The following is a 12,250-nucleotide window of genomic DNA, read 5'->3' as shown; positions in this document are numbered from 1 at the left end:
CCTTAATCCTTCTTCCCTCTCCTCTCTCCCCCTTAATCCTCTCTCCCTCTGCCCTCACCTCCTTTATCTTCCCTCCCTCTCCCCTCATCCCATTAACCCTTCCTTCCTCTTCCCCTACGTACTGAAAGAATTGATTCAATCTGGGCATTCAGGGCTGGGCAGCAAATGCTGCTCCAGCCAGCAATGACGACACCCCGTGAGTGATGTTTAAAAGCACATGAACACTGGTATGATAGACATTGTTGCAGAGACTATAAGGAAGATGCTGTTGGAAGGTTGTACTCCTTTGAGATCCTAAGCTGTTCTACCAATCCCACATAACACCACCATCGTTGGTTGCACTCCTCCCTTCCAGCATTAACTCTTCCAGACCATTGCACCTTAAAAAAACATTAATTGCATCAAAGGATATGAAGATAGTAAGTAAAAATCGTGTAGTGGTAGATGATCAGCCATGATCTGTTTGAATGGCAGTGTAGGTACTTTGGGTCAAATGACCTACTCCTGCTCATCTTGTCTCTGTCCTTATGCTAGTAAATCTCTGCTGAACCCCTTTCAAAGCATTCATGTCCTCCCTAAATTGTGAAGTGGGCACAATACTGGAGTGTTGCTGTTTTTTCCTGTCAGATTCTCTTTGTGTCTGGCCTTCCCTTCATCACTGGGCTGCAGAATACATTCCGATTCTTCATCCAAAGGCAGAAGTTGAAAGGTTCAAGTTTTTTCCTGGCTGGAATTCTGTTGGTGCTCCTGCGATGGCCGCTGCTTGGAATGCTCTGTGAAAGCTACGGATGTTTTCTACTTTTCAAGTAAGTCTAATTTCTGTGAGAAATACTTAGGCTGGGGAGGCCATGTTAATGGATTAGAGACCTGACAACCTGCAGGAAAAGGAACTCGTCCACTGTCTCCCTGTGAGAGCCACAAATCTATCACACACATGGCACAGTGTCTCAGTGGTTAGCACTGCTGCCTCATAATGCCAGTGACCGAGGTTCAATCCCAGCCTTGGGTGACTGTCTGCGTGGAGTTTGCATGTTCTCCCCATGTCTGTGGGGGTTTCCTTCCACAGTCCAAAGATGTGCGGGTTGTGTGAATTGGCCATGCTAAATTGTCTATAGTGTTCTGGGATGTGTTGGTTAGTCAGGATAAATGTTGAGTAATTGGGAATGGGTCTGGGTCGGATTCTCTTTGGAGAGTCAGTTTGGACTTATTGGGCCGAAAGGCCTGTTTCCACACTGTAGGGATTCTATGATTAATTGTCCCCAGATCTAATGATAGCATTTCTGGTGCATAGAGGCATATTCTTTGGACCCCTCTCTCTCTCTCACTGACTGACCTTAATATTGTTTTTCCATTTGAGTGACCTGTTAGAAATTATACAACAAGCCCCAACCTCGTTCCTAGACAAGGACTAAATGAAACTTGCATTGGAATATCTTATGTCTTAACTGTTGCAATCTCCAGCAAAGTTACTCTGAGTAGCCCACAGGGACACAGCAATTTTTTTTTTCATGCGTTCATAATTTAATTTTTAAATTCCTCTTAACAGAAAACATTGTTTTAACCAGACCTTTATGAACTGGCACTCTCAATAAACCAGCAAAAATTATACACTTCAAATACTTCAGTTATATACCTCAGCTTGCTGTATAATCGTGGTCTCTGAGTAGGAAGCTGAGGGTACAAATGAGAAGGCTGTCTGCCAGTAAGTTTTATTTAAGGCAAAGTTGTGTTATTAAGTGATTTATGCTGTAAATAAAGTACAACAGTAATGTGCATATCCCCTGCATTGTTTCTATCAGATCGATTATGTGCTCCTCTTGATCAACCGGAATATTAGATCAATGGGCACATCATTATCCCATAGGTGCTGGTTCATGAAATCATAGAATCCCTATGGTGTGGATACAGGCCCTTCAGCCCAACAAGTCCACACTGACCCTCCAAAAAGTATCCCACTCAAACCCCTACATTTCCCCCTCACCAATGCACCTAACCTACACATCCCTGGTCAATTTAACACAGCCAATTCTCCTAACCTACACAACTTTGGATTGTGGGAGGAAACCAGAGCATCCAGAGTAAACCCACTCAGACAGTCACCCAAGGGTGGAATTGAACCTGGGTCCCTAGCACTGTAAGACAGCAGTGCTAACTACTGAGCTATCAAGCTGCTTAAATGTTTGCTGTATTTCAGTCTCTAATTTGACTCTGAGCCATCTTCCTTCTCTGGCACCCCTTTGCTCCTTTCTTAAGGCTCACTTTTCATTTGTTAAGGAGAAAGACTGCTAATATTGTAATTTACAGCCATCCTTGTCCCCTGGTGCTATCACTTCACCAACATCAGCTCAACCTTCCAGTATTTCATATGGCAAAGGACTTTGGTGAGGAGAAAAAGACTCACTAATTGGACCCACTCAAGCAAAATCCAACCAGCGTTTTTTTTATTTCTTTCATCAGATTTATTTTAACATATGACTGAGGGAATGGATGATGGATTAACTTCTGGGGCACCTGGCTGCCTTGATCTGAAGCAGAATATTCATTGGGGGAGAGTAAAGTTTGATCAATAAAAATGCACACAAAGATGTACTGTATAAATCTCTTGCCTACATGCAAAATTAGATTGAAAAAATAAGGTCAGGATTATGTTTTAAGCCTAGTAACCCAGAATTGGAAACTACAAGTCCAGTAGGTTCAAATCCCAACAGCACAGTTTGAGAATTCCAATTTGGTTTGGCAAAAACTTGGACATGAGAGGTTGCTGTCAGTAAAAGTAACTATGAAGCTGTTGGGTTGTCTGAGAACCCACCCTGGTTACAATAAGGTACAGTCAAGTCACTTATTGGATTATAGGGCTGCTGTCTCATTACAGAGAGATGACTGCTTGTGGTTTAACCAGAGGGTCACCATGCCTCAGGCGAGGGGGGAATTTGAGAAGAAGTGTCGTTCATGGTAACCTCAACCAGGGCAGGAATTGAATCCTCACTGTTTTTACTGGCTCACCAGTACTGAAGTCTATGTTTCTCTCTTTGTCTGACTGAAAAGTGGCTAGGCTCAATAATTTAAGACTGGGATCGCTGTCCTCAGGGCTATGCCACTTTGCTTGGGTCAGGGACAGTACCCTCTGTGCTTGGGTCAAGCATAATGCCAGCTATACTGGCTGGGGGTGGGGGACTCTGTGTTCTTTTGGAAGTAGGGCCACCTGCCTCAGTTCAAGTGCTTTTGATCGTTTTCAAGCTGGGACCTCCTGTACCCAGGTCGGGAGCAGTGCTCGGTTTGGGATATCGCGAGTGGAGCACAGACCGGGAGCAGCACTGGACACTGTGCTTCCTGTCCCTAAGTCTGGCTGAAGTCCTTCCCTTAATTACCCTCAGTGCAACTGAGCATGGGCAGTACACGGTGCCCAATGACATTCACATCGCGAAAAGAAAGAGAAAACCACAAACGTGTTTAAAGTCAAGATTTAGAAAACTCTTCTAATTTAAGAAAATGTCAAATTAATTAACCTTTCTCAATGTGGAACTGTTTTCCCAGGGGCGCACTTCCAATTGTTTCGGAATTACTCTCCAAGATTCCCATCCTGAGTCTCATCTTTACACTCCCTGGACTCAGCACGGTAAGACACTCCTCAGCACCGCCCGTTCATTATGGGTTTTTTTTTCCAATGAAACGGTGATGATTAAGGGCACTTTTGGAATGTTTCCAATGAAAAGCAGCCAATATGTTGCTCAGATGGCAGAACACTCGTCTCTGTAATTGTAAAGTCCCTGGTTCAAGTCATACTTGAGAGCTTGAAATGGTAAGGCTGACACTGAGGGAGTGCTGTCTTTCAGATGTGATGTTAGACCAAGGTCCCATCTGCTTGGTGAATGTAAAATAACCCTACGATGTTATTTTGTGGGAGGGTTAACCTTGATGCCATTGGCCAATATCTGTCCCTCAAACACATTATAAAAAAATCCAATTTGTTCAGTCATAGCTGCAATGTTAATCAAATTCATTTTTTTTAAAAAAGTGATTTGTTGGCACAATACAAGAATTGACCTGTAATGTTGACATAACCAAAGCAGAAGATAATAAGTTGGGAAAGTAACTTGCACAGAAATTGAATTCTATTTCACATTCCTGAATACCAATTGAAATAATATGGGCCTGGCTTTTCTGCACATGTGCCAGGTTACTGTTCTTGACCCAAGTACAGTGTGCATTGCCATGAGGATAGTCAGTCCCAGTCCCAGTCCCAAATTACGTCTCAACCAGTGTGTTTTGTCCATGTGCTGACATTTCTCTCTATCTCGTTGCAAAAATGTTTCTCTTTATCTCTTTGTGGTGCCGTTCTTGTCTGTCTCTCTATGCTCTCTGCAACATGGCTAATGTAATATTCCATGAAACCAAATGTACCAAGTTAAATTCATCAGTGTTGGTTTTGTCAAAATGATTAGTTTCTGTTTTAACCCGCATTCACTGCCAGTGTAGTGATAAATAATACATTCTCTACCTTAAATTTAAACTTGTGCTTGCGTGTGTTTAATGTTAGTATTTCTCATGCATATAAATGAAAAAAATCTATTAAGATTCAGATCAAACTGCTCAATAATGTATAGGTAAGTAAAAACTGTGAATTGGTTTTAATGTTGGAACTGTAACTTAGAATAATCAAAATTGTATTTGTAGTTTCTCACTGAAGGAGACACATTTATTCAATATCATAGTTAGCTTGATTATATCCTGCTCCACGCCTACTGGGGATGTTAATCCACTGTCTCATTGACATACATCATCAATATTAATATTAAAACTACTCCCCCACAGAAGATTTAAGCAGTTGCAATCTAAGAAAGGAGGCAGGCAATTACTTTAAAGTCCAACTTTGGCAGTTAAATAAAATCTAGAAAGTGCAAATTGCCGAACACTGGTTAGGAATTCAGTTGCAGCATTTGGTTAGTGCACTGTATTTTCATCTCTGTCATCTAATTCCCGGTCTCACATTCCTGAATGTCAGCAGTTATTGCCCATCCCCAATCGCCCGTGATTTCAGAAGATGGTGATGGGTTGTTTTCTTCATCAGTAGTAGTTCATGTGGGAGGTGATGGCTTAGTCATATTGTTAATCCAGAAACCCAGGTAATGTCCATGGAATCCTGCCATGGCAGATGGTGGAATTTGAAATCAATAAAGATCTGGAATTAAGAGTTTAATAATGATCATGAATCCATTGTAATTTGTCAAAAAACCCATCTGGTCACTAATGCCCTTCAGGGAAGGAAACTGCCATTCTTACCTGATCTGGCCTACATGTGACTCCAGACCCAGAGCAATGTGGTTGACTCTTAACTGCCCTCTGGATAATTAGGGATGGGCAATTAATATTGACCTAGTCAGTGATGCCCTCATCCCATGAATGGGTTTTTAAAAATGTGGGGTAGGTACACCCATCATGCAGATGGGTAAGGAATTTTCTTTTGAAAATTTGAGTCAGGATGGTGAGTGATTTGTTGGGGGAACTTGCTAGATGGTTATGATGGGGCAAAGACAGCAGGTGCACCACCAAGTTCCCCTCCAAGCCACTCACCATTCTGGCTTGGAAATATATCCAGGATTTTGACCCAGAGACCATCAAGGCAAAATGTTGCTGGGAAGTATGGTGGGTGATGGTGTTCCCATGAACTGACTGCCCTTTTTGTTCTTAGTGGTAGAAGGTCCTGGTTTGACAGGTGCTATCAAAGTAGGCTTGAAGAGCTGTGACAGTGCAACTTAGAGATTGGATAAATTTTCCTCCTTCCTCACCCTAATGCCTTGGTCATAGCTCACCTTGAGAAAGGAAATATAGGAAGAAACACAAGCACTAATGTAGCACTTTTGCTGGCCTCTGACACCTTCCAACCAGTTAAGTAACTTGTGGAAGAGACATCATTGTTGTCATCAACTAGGAGAAAGTGAGGACTGCAGGTGTTGGAGATCAGAGTCGAGAGTGTGGTGCTGGAAAAGCACAGCAGGTTAGGCAGCATCCGAGGAGCAGGAGAATCAATGTCTCAGGCATACGCCCTTCATCAGGAATAAGGCATGTGGGCTGAGAGATAAATGGGAGGATGGTGGGGCTGGGTGTAAGATAGCTGGAGATGCAATAGCTAAATGAAGGTGGGGGAGAAGGTGATAGGTCAGAGAGGAGGGTGGAATGGATAGATGGGAAAGACGATGGACGGGTCAAGAAGGCTGTGCTGAGTTAGAGGGTTGGGCTGGGAAAAGGAGGGGGGAGGGGAAATGAGGAAACTGGTTACCGTTTTAGTAACTTAACTTCACCATTGTTATAATGTACAGCACCCAATTTGCATATAGTCAGGCCCTTCAAACAGCAGTGAGATAACTGACCAGATAATCTACACCAGTGGTTTGAGAATATTGAGAGCATTTAATATTGGCCGGGAACAGTGTGGGGAGGAGGTGGGTGTGCAGACTTTTACAATCATGTGTGAGTGAGGATCCTTGCCCCATTTTGGAAGCTTGATCACATAACCCAGAACAACACTATAGTACAATACTGAGGGAGTGCTACACATTAGAGAGCAGTGTTCCCTTTAAGCTGCGCAGTCCCATGGAATTCTGGTTTTGGAGGTTGCTGTTGTGCACAGATTTTGGATATGTGCAGAAGACAAATAGAGGAAATATTGGCAGAATGTGCCATTTTATGACTACGATAATTTTATCATGGCCTGTATCTTCTTTAATATAAAGTGTCTAACCAGTGCAGTTAGTTGAGAGGTAAATATTAACCAATGAAAGTGAGTGAGAAATGCTTCCTCAATTGAATTTGCCAGCTACCCTGAATTTCCTTGGTAGCATGGAGTCCTAATATATTTGAATGTGTTCCTTTAAGGCTGCTTCAACTAACTATTCAAGCAGCAATATTATATATGATTAACATCCCATGTGAATGCTTTTCAAATGTCCTTTCACAAATCCTATCTTCGGTCAGGTTTATTAGTTTTATGACATCAATACGACAGGATAGTTTATTGAGGATGTGGTAAACCAATTTATTTGCATACATGGAGAACAATGCTGCCTATAATAATCATTAATAGGGTTTAATGTCACAATATATTTTGGGACTTAAAAGACATGCTATACAATAACTTTTATTTGTACACATTAGTACAATAAATCCCCAGTATCCGTGAAATCACGAATTGCAAATTCAATCATTTGTGCGAAAAATAAGTATCAGCAAAAGTCAACATCCACTGGCAAAACTCATTTATCCAAAGTAGATTTGAAGAGTTGCTCCAGTGCATCTTGTAGATTGGATACATTTTCCTGCTTCCTCGTCCTAATACTCCTTTCACAACTCACCTTGAAAATGAGGAAGGAAACATTTTCACGAATGTGCCATGAATGATGACCTCAGTAGGCACCTTATAACCAATTAAGTAACTTTTAGAAGTGTAATCATTGTTGTAATGTACAGCATCCAATTTGCACACAGAATGGCCCTTGAAATAGTAATGGAATAAATGACCAGATAATCTATTGCGTGGTTTAAGAACCTTAGTATCATCGGCAAAGTTACTAACCCATCTTTCTAATCCCACATCCAGATCATTTATAAAAATGACAAACAGCAGTGCCTCAATACAGATCCTTGCGGCACACCACTGGTAACTGAGCTCTAGGATGAACATTTCCCATTAACCACCATCCTTTGTCTTCTTTCAGCTAGCCAATGTCTGATCCAATTCACTAAATCACCTTCAATCCCGAAACTCTGTATTTTGTCCAATAGCCTACCTCGTGTAACCTAATCAAATGCCTAACTGAAGTGCATATGCACCACATCAACTGCTTTACCTTCATCCACCTGTTTTGTCACCTTCTCAAAGAACTCAATAATGTAAGTTAAGCTGACCTACCCTTCACAAAACCTTAGTGTTGCCTATCCCTAATAAAATTATCTCTTATAACCTTTTGAAGTTGCTTTGTAGGTTAGAATATATTGCCCTTGAACAGATGGTGCCTTCTGGAACCATTGCTATCTTCGGCATGTAGGCATCTTTACATTGGCAGTGGCTCGGGTTGGAGAATGGGTCTGAATAAGAGCTAGATCTGGACACTGTCAAAGGTGGGTGTTTGAGGAATTGGGTGGGTGCCATGTTTCTTCCCCTTTTTGTACTTGGGCTCCACCTGTGCCACCTACAGAGCTGATGGTGGCAGGAGAAGGAAACTTGTTCCAGGACTTTCACCGTGCCGTTGTATGACAGTTCCATGTCAGGATGATCAATGGCTAAGAGACAAACTCATAAGTGTTGGTCTTGTTATGCATTTGTCGTCATCCTTCTAGCTGGTAGGTGTCATGGTTTGGAAGGTGCTGTCAGCAGATGAGTTTCTGTAGTGCTTCTTCTTGAAGGTTCACACAGCTGAAGGAAGTTAACATTGAAAAATTATGTCTGAAAATGACATTGCATTTTTCACTATTTTTGGTGTACTCAAAGCACTTCACAATCACTGAATTACTGTTAAAGTAATGGAGAATGGAGCAGCTAATTTGCACACAAAACGTTCGTATAATAGAAATGTGACCAGGTAATCTGTTAGTGAAGTTGATGGAAATATAAATGTTGAACAGATCCCCAGTGAACTCAGAAAGTGCTGAAACTGTGGAGGATAGAGTTAACATTTCAGAACCGAAAATAAGTGCAGAGAGGCCTGTATCCTGTCACCAAGTCAACCTTTATTTAAATGTGAACAGTACATGAACTTGAACAGCCAGCTCTGAGGTAATCCCTAGACTGAGGAGATCTTCTGAATCTTTTGTTTATAACCATCAGACAGGGCTCCCTGATTGGCCCAGGTTAACAACCCCAATAAAGGATCTCACAGTCAATGAGATTGCCTGGCCCTGGTTCCAATCACTATGAGATTGATTTGTCAGAACCGATGTATATTAGCAGAAGAATCAACTTCCACATTAAAGAAAGGTCATTGAGCTGAAACATTAACTTTGTTTCTCACTCCACAATTTTTAAAATTTATTTATTCATTTGTGGGATGTGGGTGTTGTTGGCTGGTCAGCGTTTATTGCCTGTCCCTATTGCCCTTGAGAAGGTGGTGGTGAGCTGCCTTCTTGAACTGTTGCAGTCCACTTGCTGTGGGTTGATCCACAATGCCGTTAGGGAGGGAATTCCAGGAGTTTGACCCAATGACAGTGAAGTAATGATAATATATTTCCATGTCAGGATGGTGAGTGACTTGGAGAGGAACTTGCAGGGAGTGGTGTTCCCATGTATCTGCTACCCTTGTCCTTCTAGATGGAAGTGCTTGTGAGTTTGGAAGGTGCTGTCTGAGGATCTTTGGTCAATTTCTGCTGCTGCCAGACCTGCTGAGGTTTCCACCATTTTCCACATTGAGTTCTGTACCAAGTCTTCCATATTCCTTCACACAAGATACTGTAGAATCATTTACGTCCTCCTGAGAAACCAGGCAAGACTTTGGCTGAACATTGAATTGACAGGTGGAATTGGCTGCAATGCAGCACTCCCTGTGTAGAGGTTTGAAGTGTCAGTCCACATTTTTTGAGGATAAACGCATTGATGAGACTGAGCGATTTCATAACTGACTGACCTACTGTTCTTCCATTCACTGTGGCCTGGATTGTGCATCCAAACCCTTCTTTCTGTTGTCTGTAGGGTCAGCTCATGTAATTGTAAGGCAGACCCCAATTCATGGGCTCTTTACAAAATAACAGCACCAAACTGACAATTTGAAATAGCTCAGCAATGTGCAAATATTCTTTTTATCTTTATGGTTAAGAAAAAGGAGGCAGCATCAGTCTCCAAATTGCAACCTACAGAGTTGAGATATAAAATGCAAGGTAATCTTGTCAGTTTTGAGGGATCTTCACACTTGCTTGTTTGTTTTTCTCTCCAGATGTTGAAGAGATTTAGTGAGGGAGGCTCTTTGAAGTGAAGACAAGCCAAAGAACAAGGAACAACTGAAGAAATCATCTGTTTAAATCAGCCATAAACTCAGCTTTACTGGACCTGTTTTCAGATAGGGCCATACTGTGTAAAACTGGTAATTACTCCTGCTGAAAGTTCTAGGAAAGCTGTTATTTCCAATGAACTAGTCAACAGTCTTTCCTTTATTCCTGTTAATCGGAGTTTGTTCACCTACTTGGTTATGGAGTCCACCAATGCTTTATTTCCACCGTTAAATGCTTCCATGGCATTAACATTCTCCATTCCTGTTCTAATCCAGTTCTACAACAATATGAAATCCCTATGCGTCTCTATTTCTGACATCCTGCATATTGTTGATCTGCACCACCACTTGTACTTGTGCCTTCAGTCCTGAATTCTGGAATTTCCATTCAAAAAGCTCTTCACCTCTGATCTTCTCGTCCCTTTGAACAGGTTCCTTAAAGCCAACTCTTCAAATAAGCTTTTTCCTACTTGTCCTAATATCTCCTCATGAGGGCTTGGCGAAGCATATTGAGAAGGTTTGCCATGCTGAAGTACCATCCAGTTGCAGGTTTTTGCTCTCTAAAGAGAAACTTTACTATTGGTCTTTTTGGTCCTGTCCCTCGTCTGCTTCCTTTACTCCAAATATTCCCTCTGTCTTTTCACTCTTCTCCACAAGCTTTGCCACTGTCATGGATCCTCTGGGATGGCTCAGACGCAAAGGCATTGGACAAAAAAACCCCAAAGAACTGCAGAAATCAGACACAAAAGCAGAAATTGTTGGAAAATCTCAGCAGGTTTGGCAGCCTCTGTGGAGAGAAGACAGATTTAACGTATTGGGTCTAGTGACCCTTCTTCAGATCAGACCCTTCTGAAAGAAAGGTCACTGGATTCAAAATATTAACTCTCCACCGATGTTGCCAAACCTGCTGAGATTTTACAACAACTTCTGTTTTTGTTTCTGACAAAGACATTGGTTGTATGTTATACCCTTTTCAATTAAAGTGAGTGATAGATTCACTCAATTGGCCTTGGTAGAATATCCAGTTCTATTTTGTTATTGTAACAATTCACACTCCCTTTGAAATGTGGTTGTAATACAAAGCAAATAATTAGATGGATATTAGGTTTTGGCTCATTTTTTTTAAACCTGTTGCAATGCCAGATATCTGTCATTCACTGTGTGTGTGTGTGCATTTCTGTGCTTGGGTTAGGGTTAGGGCTAGACTATATTCAGATAGAATTCTCGGGATTTCTCAGGTGAGGATACAACAAAAGCTTTTGATCTCTTATACACCTGAGGCACAGTCAGCAGCCAATATCACATTAGCTCCTAAAAACAAATCTTAGTCTAAATAATGCCTTTCACTAAGAGACAATTTGCTGACTCCAAATGAAAATTATGTTTCTATGTTTCTGGGTTTTTCTATGGGCATCAAGCTGTTAATAAAATGACATTTTGTTGCTTGATCATACAGAACTTGAGTATTGTTGAAAACAGTGACATGCAGTCAAAGAGATTTTGGCTTTGCACTCTTGATGGAAGCAAGAATACCACATTTCAAAGGGAGTGTGAATTGTTACAATAACAAAATAGAACTGGACTGTCGTGCATACAATGGGTGATAATAAGCTTTCTGGCTGGGAACCATGAGAAAACCCAGGGCAGGCCACCAGCATATACAATGGGCACAGCAGCTCAGTGGTTGGCACTGCTGCCTCACAGTGCCAAGGACAGTCGGCTGACTGTCTGTGTGGAGTTCCTTGTTCTCCCAGTGTCTGCATGGGTTTCCTCTGGGTGTGCTGGTTTCTTCCCACAGTCCACAGATATGCAGATTAGGTGGATTGGTCTCACTAAATTACCGCAGTATGCAGGCTGGGTCGGTTAACCATGGGAAATGCAGGGAAACAAGGATACGATAGGGTGGTGGGTCTGGGTAGGATGTTCTTTGGAGGGTTGTTGCGACCTGAATGATCTGCTTCTATGCTTTAGGGATTCTATGATAATTCACTCACACAATGCACCATCGGCTCATACAACAGGTTTTGTGTGAATTTTTAAAAATAATTCATTCATAGAATGGAGACATTGCTGGCTTTGCCAATATTTATTGTTTGTCCCTGATTGCATTTGAGAAAGTGGTGAAGAGCTCCCTTCTTGAACTGCTGCAGAGGTTTGTGTGCTGCATATGCCCTCACTGCGCTAAGGTTCCTGACGAGCACAAAATGTAAAGCTTTGACAGAGCTCTAGGATTTTAACCAAGCGACAGTGAAGGAGTGACGATATGTTTCCAAATC

The 12,250-nt window shown here is 41.8% G+C and overlaps 1 protein-coding gene across 2 annotated transcripts in view; it reads left to right on the top strand.

The window, feature by feature from the left end:
• LOC122563066 (vesicle transport protein GOT1B-like) overlaps positions 1 to 12,250 on the top strand; it is a 38,401-nt gene that overhangs the window by 4,172 nt on the left and 21,979 nt on the right. The window contains exons 3-5 of one of the 2 annotated variants that reach the window (XM_043716431.1): positions 628 to 806; positions 3,535 to 3,616; positions 9,921 to 10,067. In XM_043716431.1, coding sequence (XP_043572366.1) covers positions 628 to 806; positions 3,535 to 3,616; positions 9,921 to 9,959 — 300 coding nt within the window. In that variant the 3' untranslated portion in view covers positions 9,960 to 10,067. Of the gene's footprint in view, positions 1 to 627; positions 807 to 3,534; positions 3,617 to 9,920; positions 10,068 to 12,250 lie in introns of those variants that run through there. The other variant, XM_043716430.1, reaches the window with a different exon arrangement.

The sequence above is a fragment of the Chiloscyllium plagiosum genome, chromosome 26 (genome assembly GCF_004010195.1).
Source record: "Chiloscyllium plagiosum isolate BGI_BamShark_2017 chromosome 26, ASM401019v2, whole genome shotgun sequence".
Classification (NCBI taxonomy): Eukaryota; Metazoa; Chordata; class Chondrichthyes; order Orectolobiformes; family Hemiscylliidae; genus Chiloscyllium; species Chiloscyllium plagiosum.
This window is presented reverse-complemented; position numbering and strand designations above follow the sequence as displayed.